The sequence below is a fragment of the Scyliorhinus torazame genome, chromosome 7 (genome assembly GCF_047496885.1).
Source record: "Scyliorhinus torazame isolate Kashiwa2021f chromosome 7, sScyTor2.1, whole genome shotgun sequence".
Lineage (NCBI taxonomy): Eukaryota > Metazoa > Chordata > Chondrichthyes > Carcharhiniformes > Scyliorhinidae > Scyliorhinus > Scyliorhinus torazame.
This window is the reverse complement of record NC_092713.1, coordinates 14,718,692-14,736,300: the sequence shown is the minus strand read 5'-3', so window position 1 is coordinate 14,736,300 and position 17,609 is coordinate 14,718,692. Positions and strand designations below refer to the sequence as shown.

At 51.8% G+C, this 17,609-nt stretch overlaps 1 protein-coding gene across 2 annotated transcripts in view; it reads right to left on the bottom strand.

The window, feature by feature from the left end:
* Window positions 1-17,609, bottom strand: part of ttll7 (tubulin tyrosine ligase-like family, member 7) — a 375,815-nt gene that overhangs the window by 102,905 nt on the left and 255,301 nt on the right. For both annotated transcript variants that reach the window (XM_072510355.1, XM_072510356.1), the window contains exons 11-13: window positions 7,599-7,746; window positions 7,438-7,511; window positions 4,533-4,668 (exon numbers count right to left, since the gene is read on the bottom strand). In XM_072510355.1, the coding sequence (XP_072366456.1) occupies window positions 4,533-4,668; window positions 7,438-7,511; window positions 7,599-7,746 (358 nt within the window). The remainder of the gene's footprint in view (window positions 1-4,532; window positions 4,669-7,437; window positions 7,512-7,598; window positions 7,747-17,609) is intronic.

The window sequence follows — 17,609 nt, the reverse complement described above, 5'->3', positions numbered from 1 at the left end:
TACCCCCGACCATACCCCATGCCCCCCAACTATACATCCACCCCCGACCATACCCCATGCCCCCCCGACTACACATCTACCTCGACCATACCCCATGCCCCCCCGACTATACATCTACCCCCGACCATACCCCATGCCCCCCCCCGACTACACATCTACCTCGACCATACCCCATGCCCCCCCGACTACACATCTACCCCCGACCATACCCCACGCCCCCCTCGACTACACATCTACCTCGACCATACGCCACGCCCCCCTCGACTATACATCTACCCCCGACCATACCCCATGCCCCCCGACTATACATCTACCCCCGACCATACCCCATGCCCCCCGACTACACATCTACCCCCGACCATACCCCACTCCCCCCCGACTACACACCTACCCCCGACCATACCCCACTCCCCCCCCGACTACACATCTACCCCCGACCATACCCCACTCCCGCCCACTAAACATCTACCTCGACCATACCCCACGGCCCCCCGACTACACATCTACCCCCGACCATACCCCACTCCCCCCCACTACACATCTACCTCGACCATACCCCACGGCCCCCCGACTACACATCTACCCCCGACCATACCCCACTCCCCCTCCCACTACACATCTACCTCGACCATACCCCACGCCCCCCCGACTACACATCTACCCTGACCATACCCCATGCCCCCCCGACTACACATCTACCCCCGACCATACCCCACTCCCCCCCCCACTACACATCTACCTCGACCATACCCCACGCCCCCCCGACTACACAACTACCTCCGACCATACCTCACGCCCCCCGACTACCCTCACAATCCTCCATTAACTAACTGATTCACCTTGGCCCATCTTACCCTATATCCCAACCCATTTACCGCCTCCCCCCACCCCTTTCTGGCCCACTTTACCGCCCATGTCCCTCCCAACCACCCTAACTGCTCACCGACGTACCTCAGAGACAAACTTTCTCCCCAGCTTCTCACAGTGGCTGGGATCTTTAAACCTATTCGCCTTCTGGCAGCTAGAGCTGTAAAAGGGAGGGTTGTGTTTTCACATCCCGCAATGCTGCTATTCTGCACAGGAGAGCCCCAGGAGCAGGTGCACTGTCCATTTCTGAGGAGGCCCAAGTCGGAAGACCGGGCGGGAAATCTTCAGCTCCCGGCCAAAGTAAGTCAAAGGGAGCGACGTGGCACTCCGACAGCAATTCCCATTCCTCGGAAGTTCCGGCCCATTATTGGAGCCAGCCACAGGAGAGCAAGCAATCAGCAAGATAAAGTGCTGTCTGCAAAGTTAGCCTCTATTCATCGACTTCCAGGCGAAGGGAATCGCTAAACTGTAATCAGGCATTGGCAACCAACATCAATTAGCTCGATCAGATTCCTAGAGAATGGCTGGTGTGAACAGCAACTCTACTCTTAGCAATTTAAATCAACTTGCCAACCTGGCCCAGGATCACAGTATAGTTTGGCACCTTTACTTAATAATGAAACAAGAGGAAAACCCCAATTGTATGATGGTTTTTGTGAAGTAGTATTTGGCAAAGCCTTTTTGTGGTAGATTGTGGTCTTTACTGCCCGGGAGCCTTCAGCATTTCCAGGCTGGAGCACAGAAAGAAGCATTTGGCATCAGGAGATCATACTCATTCCAGACAGTGTCCAACTCCTTTCCATTAGTTTGAATGGAAGGGCAATCAGGTGGCAGATGCCAACAGCCCATGAACAGTGTGAAGGCTTTGGGTTGGATGCAGAAATGATTTACAGGTATAGTTCCAGGTGATGAGAGACTTCAGTGGCACAGACAGATTGGAGGAGCACTCCACAGAGAAGGGCAGGTTGAGAGAGGTGTTCAAAATCGTGAGGGGCCCGGACACAGTCGATGGAAAGAAACGGTTTCCATTGGCTTAAGGTTCGAGAACCAGAGGACACTGATTCAAGGCAATTGCCAAAGGATGCACAACGCCGTGAAGAAAAACGGTCTTAAAGTGAGCGGTTAGATCGCAATCATCTGAGGGTGGGGCGGAGGGAGGCAATTAGATCATCGTCTGAACAGAAAACTTCACAGCATCCACGATGCGCTCTTCTCAGGTGAGTCTTCAGAGTTTGATTGATATTTATTGTCACATGGACCGAAGTACAGTGAAAAGTATTTTTCTGCGGCCGAGGGAATGTACACAGTATGTACATAGTAAACACAAGAATAATTGACAGAGTACATTGACAAGGGTACATCAACAAATAGTGATTGGTTACAGTGCGGAACTAGGGCCAAACAAGAGCAACATAGGGCGTCATGAATAGTGTTCTTACAGGGAACAGATCAGCCCAAGGGGGAGTCGTTGAGGAGTCTTGTAGCTGTGGGGAAGAAGCTGTTCCTATGTCTGGATGTGCGGGTCTTAAGACTTCTGTACCTTCTGCCTGATAGAAGGGTCTGGAAGAGGGCAAAGCCTGGGTGGGAGGGGTCTCTGAAAATGCTGTCTGCCTTTCTAAGGCAGTGGGAGGTGTATACTGAATCAACGTGACTGTCCTTTTCCAAGGATTCCGAGGTCTCCAAGGTCCGCAGTCCTCACTTGGAATTATTCTGGGTATTTTACGCTCTGTCTGCTGCCACCTTGTGTCATCTGGGGTTCGGGGTCCAGATGAGGTTCCCTCAGGGTTTACCTGTTACCCTGAGAATGCTACCACCACTGACTGTTACTTGAAAACCAATTCTTGTTTCTTTACAGACCTATGTACATCTCAGTAACTCTATACGAGGTTATAATTGCGTATCCCACCAAATCTCAGCCTCTTAGGGTGGAATTTCCCGCCAGTGGGGTCTTCCGGTCCTGCCGGGGTTGACCCTCCCCCCCCCCCCCCCCCCCCCCCCCCCCGTCCCCCTGCCACCTCCCGAGCGACGGGTTCTCTGCTGGGGGGGCGGATGAGCCACATAATTTGGCCATCGACTTCAGCATGACCAGATGATTCCGGCAGCAGCCAATGACTGCCGACATCCGCATGGGAAAACGCACCACGGGGGTGGGGGGGGTGGTGGAATCCAAGCCTGTGACATTGCGTCATAGTTACATTAGTACTTGGATCTGTATCAGGTGCTCCTGATTTTCTCCCATTTACGCTACAGAAGAGAAGGGATGGGGAACTTAGGAACATCGGACTTTGGAGCAGGTGTAGGCCATTCGGCCCTTTGAGCCTGCTCTGACCTTTCAAGAAGATCGTGGCTGAGTTCATTGTGGCCTCAACTCCACCCTCTTGTCTCCCCTCCCCCACCCCCGCCATAACCCCTGACCTCTTTGACGACCATAAATCTGTCCAACTCAGCCTTGATAAAACTCAGCGACCCAACCTCCACTGATCCCGTGGGAAGAGAAATTCACAGGCCAAGAGAGAAATAATTGCTCCTCTTCACCATCACATCAGTGGAGTGCTTGCCAGTTGGACACTGCAAATGCAAAGCTCTCCTCATTCCCCACTATCAGAGAGATTGCAGTGTAAAAAAGTTATGTCAACAAAACAGGATTATGGAAGCACAGTTGGAATACTCTGAACCGTTCAGGTCTCAAGATTACAAAATATAGATAGGACACTTGACCTCTTTTGCTTACTTTGTAGGGACACTGGAGAAGGGGAAAAATGGTTTACTAGGACGATACGAAAGCTGAGGGGTTCTACCAATAAGGAAAGGTTGAACAGACTGGAGCACTTTACTCTAAAAAAGTGAAGATCGAAGGGTGTCCTAATAGTGGTCTTTAAAGCGATGGAAAAGTTTGAAATGGTAGATGCAGAGGTGATGCCTGCACTTATGGGGGAGACTGGGGCTTTAGGTATGAGATTGCAGCCTGGTATGGCAACTTCTCGGCCCAAGACCGCAAGAAACTACAGAACGTTGTGAACACCGCCCAGTCCATCACACGAACCTGCCTCCCATCCATTGACTCCATCTACACCTCCCGCTGCCTGGGGAAAGCGGGCAGCATAATCAAAGATCCCTCCCACCCGGCTTACTCACTCTTCCAACTTCTTCCATCGGGCAGGAGATACAGAAGTCTGAGAACACGCACAAACAGACTCAAAAACAGCTTCTTCCCCACTGTCACCAGACTCCTACACGATCTTCGTATGGACTGATCTGATTAACACTACACCCCTGTAGGCTTCACCCGATGCCGGTGTCTATGTATTGACATTGTGTACCTTGTGTTGCCCTATTATGTATTTTCTTTTCATGTACGAAATGATCTGTTTGAGCTGCTCGCAGAAAAATACTTTTCACTTTACCTCGGAACATGTGACAATAAACAAATCCAATCCAATCAAATCCGCGATAGTCACTCATTAAATCCGATAGGGTAATGAGCAAAGAGGTTTGTCTTCAATTTCTTATTTGTATCTATTAGTGTTTCAACACAGTTGAGGCCCTTAGTTTGGACTCAACAACAAATGAGCACCTCCACATCTACCCGATTGAAAGACTTCCATCAATTCAGCCCTCAGAATTCTCTTTACTTGTCCTAATCCGGTGCATCCGATGGTCAATACCTTCATGTGGTTCAGTGGGTTACTGCGTTCCTTCTGGAGTGAGGCTGCTCGCCCAGCCAGGAAGGTCTGGAAGGCAACGCATATGAGGCTCTCGTACTTTTCCAGCAATTGCTTATCATCGGGAGGGTAGATTCGCCTGGTGTGACAGAGGCGGGGAGAAAACATGATTGCTTTTAAATCATTCTTAATAATATAGAATTGCAGAATGAGGCATAGAAACATACGTAGAAAATAGGAGCAGGAGGAGGCCATTCGGCCCTTCGAGTCTGCTCTGCTATTCATTCTGATCATGGCTGATCATCAAGTTCAATACCTTGATCCCGCCTTCCCCTTTATCTTTTGATCCCTTTAGTCCCAAGAGCTGTATCTCATTCCTTCTTGAAACTACACAACGTTTTGGCCTCAACTACTTTCTGTGGGAGCGAATTCCACAGATTCACCTCTCTCTGGGTGAAGAAATTTCTCCTCACCTCAGTCCTAAAAGGTTTACCCCTTATCCTCAAACTATGACCCCTTGTTCTGGACTCCTCCACCATCAGGAATGTTCCTTCTGAATCTACCCTGTCCAATCCTGTTAGAACTTTATATGTTTCTATGAGATCCCCTCTCATACTTCTAAACTCCAATGAATATAATCCTAACCAATTTATTCTCGCCTCTTATGACAGTCCCGCATCCCAGGAATCAGCCTGGTAAACTTTCGCTGCACTCCCCCCACAGCAAGAACATCCTTCCTCAGATAAGGACACCAAAACTGCCCACAATACTCCAGGTGTGGCCTCACCAACGCCCTATACAACAAAGCATCCCTATTCCTACACTCAAATCCTCTTACTATGAAGGCCAACATACCATTTGCCTACTTTGCTGCCTGTTGTACCTGTGCTTGCTTTCAGTGACTGATGCACAAGGACACCAGGATCTCCCTGAGACAACACAGAAGATGACCATTCGGCCCACCGTGCTTGTGCCAGCTATTTGAAACAACAATCCAATTAGCCTCCTCCACCTGCCCTTTCCCGATAAACGTGAAAATTGTTCACCAACGCTTTGAAATATTTCTGTGATGGGGACCCACAGTTACCTTTGGCTCATTTCCTGGTGTCCCTATTAATATTGGCACACTCTCGTAAACCTCCCCCCCATAAATTGTGGCATGCTCCGCTTAGCTCACAGCCCAGCACCCCCCCCCCCCATTGTGATGGAGACAGTCCTCCGCCATTGGCGGCAGTGGACCCACACGCACAGGTTTCCCGGTGATATGGGATGGCTTCAATGGGAGATCCCATTGATAAGCCCAGAGGGTAGAGAGTCCCTCCGCCAGCTAACCGCACGCTGCTGAGAAACATGCATCTGGGGGACCGGAGAATCTGCCCCCGTCTCTTCTCTCAGGTTGATTTAAAATATCCCATAGCACTATTTACAGGACAGCAGGGTAATGATTCCTCACTCGCGGGTATCTGATTATAGAACCCCTACAGTGCAGAACGAAGCCATTTGGCCCATCGAGTCCACACCGACACTCTGAATGAGCCCTGGGCCCACACCCCCCACCCTATCCCAGTAATCCCACCTAACCTGCACATCTCAGGATGCTAAGGGGGAATGGTCAGTCCACCTAACCTGCATATCTTTGGACTGTGGGAGGAAACCGGAGCACCCGGAGGAAACCCACGCACACACGGGGAGAAGGTGCAAACGCCACACAGAATTTTACCCAGCCACCCAAGGAATGCTAATAGAATGTTATTGTTTATATAAAGGAGAATGAAAGATAAAAATGGGGCGGCTACGCCTCAGTTATTCAGCTATTGGTGAGACCACTTCGGGAGGACGGTGCTAGTTTTGGTCTCCTTGTTTAAGGATAGATGTAGATCATCGGCAGCAGTTCAGAGAAGGTTTACCAGACTAATTCCTGGAATGTGTGAGTTGTCTGATGAGAAAAGGTTGGAGAGGCCGAACAGCACGGTAGCACAGTGGTTAGCACAGTCGCTTCACAGCTCCAGGGTCCCAGGTTCGATTCCCGGCTTGGGTCAGTCCCTGTGCGGAGTCTGCACATTCTCCCCCGTGTCTGCGTGGGTTTCCTCCGGGTGCTCCGGTTTCCTCCCACAGTCCAAAGATGTGCAGGTTAGGTGGATTGACCACGCTAAATTGCCCTTAGTGTCCAAAAAAGGTTAAGTGGGGTTACTGGGATAGGGTGGGGGCATGGGCTTGAATGGGGTGCTCTTTCCATGGGACGGTGAGGACTCGATGGGCCGAACGGCCTCCTTCTGCACTGTAAATTCTATGATTCTATGAAGAGGTTAGGCTTGTATTCGCTGGGGTTGGAAGAGTAAGAGGCGACTTGATTGAAATATATAAGACCCGGAAGGGTATTGACAGCGAGGATGAGGAGAGGATATTTTCTCTTGTGGGAGAATCTACAACTAGGGGGTCACAGTTGAAAAATAAGGGGTTGACTATTTAGGAAAGTGATGAGGAGAATTTGTTTTCTTTCAGAGGGGGGGTCAGTCTCTGGAATTCCCTTCCTCAAAAGGCAGCGGAAGCAGAGTCTTTGAATGGTTTCAGGCAGACCTAGCTAGATTATTGATAAATGGGGGTTTGGGGTGGTGGTGGTGGTGGGGTGGGGTGGGGGGGAGATGAGGGGCGCGCGGTGGGGGGGGGGGGGGGGCGTGGGGGGGGGGGCGGTAGATTGGCAGATGTAAGCGGGAGGTTACAATCACATCATCCACAAAATTATTGAATGGCGAAATAGGCCCGAAGGACCAAGTGGCCTACTCCTATCCCGAACTTGCATGTTCGTACATTGGTATCTATGAGCCAACAATTTCTGTCAACAAACCCTCGGAATGGAGCCTCAAGGCATCTTTCATCACCTGCAGTGTAAAGTCTAGTTTTCTTTTACCTGTAGTTACCCAAATTTTGATTTTCGTGCGCTTCCCTCGAAATCCGTTTGCGGACTTGCACAAGCCTCTCCTTCTAAGAGCGGGAGAAAGAAATGGGTTTTAAAGATGAGGCGGGCAGCCAGAGAAACAGCAAGGCTTCCGGCCGGGAAAGGCAGCTTACCAGCTCCTCTCTCCTCCTCTCCAGCGAGTGCCGCTGTTTCTCCCACTCCGAGGAGCCAGCTGACAGGCGCTTCACCGACCCGTGCCCGTACAGCCTCCTCTGAGCTTCAGTTTTCTGCTGGACCAGATTCTTCCGCCTGTCGCTGGTGCTGAAAACAGAGAAACAAACCCCCAGCTGACAAAACACAGGAAACACGAAAGCAAAGCGTGTGCATCGACTCTCCACATCACCAACCCTACACATTTTCCTGGCTGGTCCAGGTGAGCCCCTTTTTCTTCATTTTGTTGAATGAGGCAATCAGTAAGTGACAATGGCTGAGCACTCAACTGGGAGGCTTTGAGCTGGAGTCGTTAATCAATCTTCGCCAACACAGATGCTCAATTAAAGTTTTCAGGAGTTCAGACATTACCGTGATGTAACTCCACTGATGGCCTGAGGGGGTCTGATTAACAGTGCACTGCAGTCCGAGGAAAACCAAAGTTAATTCTCGGATGAGTTAAATGATGTTAGCTGAGGTGGTGATAAAACAATCACAATTTGCCTCGGAGTCTTTCGATCAGGGCAGCAAGATTTGATGACAATTAGCACAGGAAAGGAAAGCATTCGCAAGTGCACGGTGCCATAGAACCCCAACAGTGCAGAAGGAAGTCATTCGGCCCATTGAGTCGTCACCGACCCTCTGAAGGAACACCCTACATAGGCCCACTTCCCCGTCCTACCCCCCTAACCCCATAACCCCACATAACCTGCACATCTTTGAACACTAAGGGGCAATTTAGCATGGCCAGTCCACCTAACCTGCACTTCATTGGTCTGGGGGGCACACTGTAGCACAGTGGTTAGCACTGTTGTTTCACAGCTCCAGGGTCCCAGGATCGATTCCCGGCTTGGGTCACTGTCTGCGCCGAGTCTGCACGTTCTCCCCGTGCCTGCGTGGGTTTCCTCCGGGTGCTCCGGTTTCCTCCCACAAATCCTGAAATTTGTGCTTTTAGATCATTTGGACATTCTGAATTCTCCCTCTGTGTGCCTGAACAGGTGCCGGAATGTGGCGACGAGGGGCTTTTCACAGTAACTTCGTTGCAAGTGTTAATGTAAACCTACTTGTGACAATAACGATTATTATTATTATATGGGTGGAAACCGGAGCACGCGGCGGAAACACACGCAGACACGGGAGAAAGTGCAAATTCCACACAGACAGTCACGCAAGGCCGGAATTAAACCCGGATCACTGGCGCTGTGAGGCTGCCGTGCTAACCACTGTGCCACCACAAGAGGTGATAGGAATGGAAGTTGCAAAATGGTTTGATGGGATATACCTTGAAGGGCTGCTTCTACTTATAAAGGACACCCAAACTCATAATTAAAATATAGTCACGAATAAGTCCAATATAGACCAATTTCATAGAATTTACAGTGCAGAAGGAGGCCATTCGGCCCATCGAGTCTGCACCGGCTCTTGGAAAGAGTACCCTACCCAAGGTCCACACCTCCACCCTATCCCCATAACCCAGTAACCCCACCCAACACGAAGTGCAATTTTGGACACTGTGGGCAATTTAGCACGGCCAATCCACCTAACCTGCACATCTTTGGATTGTGGGAGGAAACCGGAGCACCCGGAGGAAACCCACGCAGACACGGGGAGGACGTGCAGACTCCGCACAGACAGCGACCCAAGCCGGAATCGAACCTGGTACCCTGGAGCTGTGAAGCAATTGTGCTATCCACAATGCTACCGTGCTGCCCAATCTGCAGTGCATCAACAACGACCCTGCCTGGCTGAGGTCAGCTGAGGCAGCAACTGATGTCTTCTGGTCTACACCAGCCAGTCAGTGCCCCAGCCTACGCACACTGGACAAGACTCTTGCCCGCTGAGTCAGGAGGTCCTCGGTTTAAGCCCCATTCCAGCCACTTAAGCACGGAAATCAAAGCTGACATGCCAAAGCTACACTAAGGGAATGCGATATTGTCTTTTGGACGTGTTAATCTAGTTCCTGGTGGACATATAAAGTCCTGTGGCACCACTTTGAAGAGGAATGGTGGCATAGCCGTCATGTCACAGGACCTGCAAATCAGAGACCTAGGCCTGTGTGCTGGGGACATTGGTTCAAATCCCATCAAATACCATGGACCAGTATTGAAAGCTTGCCTTGTGAAAATGGCAGCGATTGTCGTAAAAACCATCTGGTTCTCTAATGCCCCTGTAGGGAAGTAAATCTGCCGTCTTTGTCCTGTCTGGCCTACCGACATGTGACTACAGCAATGTAGTATACTCTTAACCACCCTCTGAAATGATACAGTTCAAGGGTAATTAGGATGGGCAGTAAATGCAGGCCCAGCCACAGATGCTCACCTGAGAACAGAAGAACATAAGGACATAAGAACTAGGAGCAGGAGTCGGCCATCTGGCCCCTCGAGCCTGCTCCGCCATTCAATGAGATCATGGCTGATGTTTTGTGGACTCAGCTCCACTTTCCCACCCGAACACCATAACCCTTTATTCCTTTATTCTTCAAAAAACTATCTATCTTTATCTTGAAAACATTTAATGAAGGAGCCTCAACTGCTTCACTGGACAAGGAATTCCATAGATTCACAACCCTTTGGGTGAAGAAGTTCCTCCTAAGCTCAGTCCTAAATCTACTTCCCCTTATTTTGAGGCTATGCCCCCTAGTTCTGCTTTCACCCGCCAGTGGAAACAACCTGCCCGCATCTATCCTTTCTACTCCCTTCATAATTTTATAAGTTTCTATAAGATCCCCCCTCTTCCTTCTAAATTCCAACAAGTACAGTCCCAGTTGACTCAACTTCTCCTCGTAATCCAACCCCCTCAACTCTGAGATTAACCTAGTGAATCTCCTCTGCACACCCTCCAGCGGCAGTACGTCCTTTCTCAGGTAAGGAGACCAAAACTGAACACAATACTCCAGGTGTGGCCTCATTAACACCTTATACAATTGCAGCATAACCTCCCTCGTCTTAAACTCCATCGCTTTCGTAATGATAAACAAAACTCCATTCACCTTCTCAATCACCTGTTGTGATTCACATGCATTCACATGACAGCATTCACGCGCTGTAAATGCATATTTAAAAACAACAGAGTTGGAAAGTTATCCAATGCTTATCCCTCATTCCACAACACTAAAAGAGGCAGGTTCTCGGGCCATTGTCACGCTGGTCTTTGTGGGATCTTGCTGGGCAAAAATTGTCTGTCTTGCTTCCTACTGGGCAACAGTGACTTTGCATCAAAAGTGCTTGATTGGTTGTGACGGTTGTGAAAGGCGCTGTCTCAAATCATGTGTCCTTCAGTCACACATTGACACTTATCACTGAGCCACGGGAAAATGTCGACATCTTCACCCAACAACAGGTTGGCGTGGACAGATTTTTAGGGGAGAAAACGGGTCATCATCTTTAATTTGTTAGATATTGCAGCATGATTTTCAACAGCCATTTTTCCATGTTTAGTAAAGGGAAATAAAAGTGTGCAGGTTCCACTCCTGCATCCCCCCCAACATTGTTTGAAGAGGTTTCATTGGCTGCCCTGGATCAAGACTTTGGCTTTGCATGGCAGTGCAGAGAGGCCAGGTGTGACTGGTGGATTACAGTTACTGTTAAAATACAATGGCCACAGCCTGCAACCCTGGGAATGACCTGGTTATTCCAGCTCTCTGTCATTGAAACAATTCTCAATCCACACCAGCATAGAATCATAGAATTTACAGTGCAGAAGGAGGCTATTCGGCTCATTGAGTCTGCATCAGCACTTGGAAAGAGCACCCCACTTAAGCCGACGCCTCCATCCTATCCCCGTACTCCAGTAACCCCGCCTAACCTTTTGGACACTAAGGGCAATTTAGCGTGGTCAATCCACCTAACCTGCACATCTTTGGACTGTGGGAGGGAACCGGAGCACCCGGAGGAAACCCACGCACACACGGGGAGAACGTGCAGACTCCGCACAGACAGTGGCTCAAGCCGGGAATCGAACGTGGGGCCCTGGAGCTGTGAAGCAACTGTGCGAACCACTGTACCAGCGTGCTGCCCCCTGTGCTATCGTAATAATAATAATAATCTTAACTGTCACAAGTAGGCTTACATTAACACTGCAGTGAAGTTACTGTGAAAATCCCCTCGTCGCCACATTCCGGCGCCGGTTCGGGTACACAGAGGGAGAATTCAGAATGTCCAAATTACCTAACAGCTTGGGCGCGATTCTCCGACCTCCCCACCGGGTCGGAGAATCGGTGGGGGCTAGCATGAATCCCGAATTCTCCGCCACCAGAGATTCGGCAGGGGCGGAAATCGCGCCGCGCCAGTCGGCGGGCCCACGCCCGGCGATTCTCTGGCCCGCGATGGGCCGACGTTCTGCCGCTGTCATCCCTGTCCCGCCGGCGTGGATTAAACGACCTTTTGAACAGCGGGACAAGGCGGCGCGGGCAGGCTCCGGGGTCCTGGGGGGGGGGCGCGGGGCGATCTGGCCCTAGGGGGTGCCCCCACGGTGGCCTGGCCCGCAATCGGGGCCCAGCGATCCGCAGGTGGGCCTGTGCCGTGGGGGCGCCCTTTTTCTTCCGCCTTCACCATGGTCTTCACTATGGCGGAGGCGGAAGAGACCCCCTCCCCCGCGCATGCGCGGGGATGACGTCAGTAGCCGCTGACGCTCCCGCGCATGCGTCGCCTGGCAAAGACCTTTCGGCGCCGGCTGGCGTGGCACCAGAGGCCTTTCCCGCCACCTTTGGGGCGGCCCGACGCCAGACTGGTTCCCGCCACTCCATTACGCCGGAACCCCCCCGCCCCGACAGGTAGGTGAGAATCCGCCCCATGTCTTTCAGGACTTGTGGGAAGAAACCGGAGCACCCGAGGAATCCCACGCACACTCGGGGAGAACGTGCAGACTCTGCACAGACAGTGACCCAGCGGGGAACTGAACATAAAACATAGAACATGGAACGATACAGCGCAGTACAGGCCCTTCGGCCCACGATGTTGCACCGAAACAAAAGCCATCTAACCTACACTATGCCATTATCATCCATATGCTTATCCAATAAACTTTTAAACCTGGGACCTGGCGCTGTGAAGCAACTATGATAACCACTGTGCTACCATTACCCCCAATCCCATGTGTTCTCATTTTGTTTGCTAACCTCCCGCGTGAGGCCTTCTGAAAACCCTCGGACAATGCAGTGTTCTCTCAGTACTGTGCTGCAGTGTCAGCTCGATTTTTATGTTCAAGTGTTGGAGTGGGACTTAAACCCAGAACCTTGCAACTCATGGTCAACCAACTTAGCCACGGTTGACAAAGAAAACCATATGGTGGACCAAATGGGAGGCGGACAAAATCTTGACCGAAAAGACTTGTTTTAGCATCAGTATTATTGGAAGCCAAGGAGATAAAAAGTTGGAGGAGCTTAGTGAGGGTGTCGCAGGCCATCAGGGCGAATAGCATGGCCACCCCATGGCCAGACAAAATCAGTCAGAGAAACAGAGAATGCAGTGAGGGGAGGAGTGGGTTGTATGGCTCAAATGGGGCAGTTACACTGCCAACCTGACTTGCACCAGGTCGCACGGATACTGCAGTGTCTGCTGGTCGGGTGCCCGCTGGCAGGTGGCAGAGGGTTGGGGGGGGGGGGTTGATATTATCGGCACCTGCGGTTTGGGGGGTGGTTTAGAGGGTCGCGCGATATCAGCAAGCTACAGCATGGGCAGTGTCAGAAGCCACAAGGAGTAAGCTGCAGCATGGGTGGCAGACGTAGGACACACAGTGAACGGCCCGAGCGAGGCCTTTGCCGACGCCTGGAGGACCAGTGAAAAGGGTTAGAACATGGATCCGGCTGCGAGAAACTAAGCAGGACAGTCCGGAAAGCGGTGAGTCCCTCTGAGTCTGAGAAAGGGCGAGGTGCAGGATATACCTGCTGGCGGTCCGGATGACAAGGTTACCTGGCTCACTGGTTGGAGGGGAACAAGTCCAGTTGAATTGTCTATCCTCAAGTTTTTCAAAATGCCCCACGCATCTTCCTTCCTAACAAGTATTTCCTCGAGCTTACCAGTCTGTTTCACACTGTCCTCTCCAATAGTATGGCCCCTCTCATTTGTAAATACTGAAGAAAAGTACTCGTGCAAGACCTCTCCTATCTCTTCAGACTCCATACACAATCTCCCGCTACTGTCCTTGATCGGACCTACCCTCGCTCTAGTCATTCCCATATTACTCACATATGTGAAAAAGGCCTTGGGATTTTCCTTGATCCTACCCGCCAAAGATTGTTCATAGATTATCATAGAATTTACAGTGCAGAAGGAGGCCATTCAGCCCATCGAGTCTGCACCGGCTCTTGGAAAGAGCACCCCACCCAAGGTCAACACCGCCACCCCATCCCCATAACCCAGTAACCCCACCCAACTCGAAGGGCAATTTTTGGACACTAAGGGCAATTTATCATGGCCAATCCACCTAACCCGCACATCTTTGGACTGTGGGAGGAAACCGGAGCACCCGGAGGAAACCCACGCACACACGGGGAGGATGTGCAGACTCCGCACAGACAGTGACCCAAGCCAGAATCGAAGCTGGGACCCTGGAGCTGTGAAGCAATTGTGCTATCCACAAGGCTACCGTGCTGCCCTCTCTTAGCTCTCCTAATCCCTTTCTTCAGTTCCCTCCTGGCTATTTTGTATCCCTCCAGCACCCTGTCTGAACCTTGTTTCCTCAGCCTTACATAAGTCTCCTTCTTCCTCTTAACAAGACATTCAACCTCTCTTGTCAACCATGGTTCCCTCACTCGGCCATCTCTTCCCTGCCTGACAGGGACATACATATCAAGGACACATAGTACCTGTTCCTTGAACAAGTTCCACATTTCACATGTGTCCTTCCCTGACAGCCTATGTTCCCAACTTATGCACTTCAATTCTTGTCTGACAACATCGTATTTACCCTTCCCCCAATTGTAAACCTTGCCCTGTTGCACGCACCTATCCCTCTCCATTACTAAAGTGAAAATCACAGAATTGTGGTCACTATCTCCAAAATGCTCCCCCACTAACAAATCTATCACTTACCCTGGTTCATTACCAAGTACCAAATCTAATATGGCCTCCCCTCTGGTCGGACAATCTACATACTGTGTTAGAAAGGCTTCCTGGACACACTGCACAAACACCACCCCATCCAAACTATTTGATCTAAAGAGTTTCCACTCAATGTTTGGGAAGTTGAAGTCACCCATGACTACTACCCTGTGACTTCTGCACCTTTCCAAAATCTGTTTCCCAATCTGTTCCTCCACATCTCTGCTACTATTGGGGGGCCTATAGAAAACTCCCAACAAGGTGACTGCTCCTTTCCTATTTCTGACTTCAACCCATGCTACCTCAATAGGGTGATACTCCTCGAACTGCCTTTCTGCAGCTGTTATACTATCTCTAATTAACAATACCCCCCCACCTCTTTTATCACCCTCCCTAATCTTATTGAAACATCTATAACCGGGGACCTCCAACAACCATTTCTGCCCCTATTCTATCCAAGTTTCCGTGATGGCCACCACATCGTAGTCCCAAGTACCGATCCATGCCTTAAGTTCACCCACCTTATTCCTGATGCTTCTTGCGTTGAAGTATACACACTTCAACCCATCTCCGTGCCTGCAAGTACTCTCCTTTGTCAGTGTTCCCTTCCCCACTGCCTCACTACACGCTTTGGCGTCCTGAATATCGGCTACCTTAGTTGCTGGATTACAAATCCGGTTCCCATTCCCCTGCCAAATTAGTTTAAACCCTCCCAAAGAGTACTAGAAAACCTCCCTCCCATGATATTGGTGCCCCTCTGGTTCAGATGCAACTCGTCCTGCTTGTACAGGTCCCACCTTCCCCAGAATGCGCTCCAATTATCCAAATACCTGAAGCCCTCCCTCCTACACCATTCCTGCAACCACGTGTTCAACTGCACTCTCTCCCTATTCCTAGCCTCGCTATCACGTGGCACCGGCAACAAACCAGAGATGACAACTCTGTCTGTCCTGGCTTTTAACTTCCAGCCTAACTCGCTAAACTCGTTTATTACCTCCACACCCCTTTTCCTACCTACGCCGTTGGTACCAGTAGTTGAGTTCTTGTCAGTTTTCTTGTGTTTGGAGTGTCAGGAAATGGTTGTTTCTTTCGAGTAAGCTTTTTAAACATAAATGCACTGATGGGTTGATGCCGGTGGAATAAGGATCGTTGTGTTGGAACTTTTGTACATTCCAGCCGCTTTGTAACGGTATTACATGGTCATTGGAGGTTGCAGGAATGGGAGAGGTGAGACCATTATGATGAATGTAGGAATTTCAGATGTAATGTATTAAAGATGTTTGGTGCAGTGAAGGCTACAACCCCGGGTTTGAGTGTGTTTGATTGCTGCAGTCATGTTTTAAAATAAATCCTAGTTTGAAAGGTTGGGAGCCAGGGATGAAATTAAAGCATCGTAAAAAGCTCGGGCTAATGCAGTTTTGTTTTGATTACGGGGGATTCCCTGTGGAGTTAATTAAATTTCAGCTTGGTAAGGTGATGTCGTTGCTGGGTGGAGTTAAGGCATCAGGCATTTTGAGAAAGAAGTTCAGGTCCGATCTGAATGAAGCTGTGTCCAGAAGTCGAGCAGTGTTGCTCTCACAGCATTTCAGTTCAAAAGAGATTAACAGCCTTTAAAGCAGTGCCGACGTGTCTGAGAACAAGGGGGAGCTGAAGCAAGCTGAGAAGCAACTTCTGAAGACATGCAGCCAGGGTTTCTGCATGAGTCTGACTGGAATCAGGGGCGTCATTCTCCGACCCCCCGCCGGGTCGGAGAATGGCCGTTGGCCGCCGTGAATCCCGCCCCCGCCCCCGCCGAAGTCTCCGCTCCCGGAGATTGGGCGGGGGCGGGAATCCGGCCGCGCCGGTTGGCGGGACCCCCCTCTGGATTCTCCGGCCCGGATGGGCCGAAGTCCCGCCCAGGAATTGCCTGTCCCGCCGACGTAAATCAAACCTGGTATTTACCGGCGGGACCAGGCGACGTGGGCGGGCTCCGGGGTCCTGGGGGGGGGGGGGGGCGCGGGGCGATCTGACCCCGGGGGATGCCCCCACGGTGGCCTGGCCCGCGATCGGGGCCCACTGATCCGCGGGCGGGCCTGTGCCGTGGGGGCACTCTTTCCCTTCCGCCTCCGCCACGGCCTCCACCATGGCGGAGGCGGAAGAGACTCTCCCCACTGCGCATGCGCGGGAAACTGACAGCGGCCGCTGACGCTCCCGCGCATGCGCTGGGAAACTGACAGCGGCCGCGGATGCTCCCGCGCATGCGCCGCATTTCCGCGCCAGCTGGCGGGGCAACAAACGCCATTTCCGCCAGCTGGCGGGGCGGAAATCCCTCCGGCGTCGGCCTAGCCCCTCAATGTTGGGGCTAGGCCGCCAAAGATGCGGAGACTTTCGCACCTTTGGGCCGGCGCGATGCCCGTCTGATTGGCGCCGGCTTTGGCGCCAGTCGGCGGGCATCCCGCCGTTGGGGGAGGATTTCGCCCCTGATCTGGGGCGAAATTCTCCCGAAACGGCGCGATGTCCGCCGACTGGCGCCCAAAACGGTGCCAATCAGACGGGCATCGCGCCGCCCCAAGGATGCGGAATGCTCCGCATCTTTGGGGGCCGAGCCCCAACATTGAGGGGCTAGGCCAACGCCGGAGGAATTTCCGCCCCGCCAACTGGCAGAAACGGCCTTTGTTGCCCCGCCTGCTGGCGCGGAAATGACATGTCGGGGTGGCGCATGCGCGGGAGCGTCAGCGGCCGCTGACAGTTTCCCGCACATGCGCAGTGGAGGGAGTCTCTTCCGCCTCCGCCATGGTGCCCGATCGCGGGCCAGGCCACCTTGGGGGCACCCCCCCGGGGCCAGATCGCCCCGCGCCCCCCCCAGGACCCTGGAGCCCGCCCACGCCGCCTTTTCCCGCCGTTCAAAGGTGGTTTAATCCACGCCGGCGGGACAGGCAATTTATCGGCGGGACT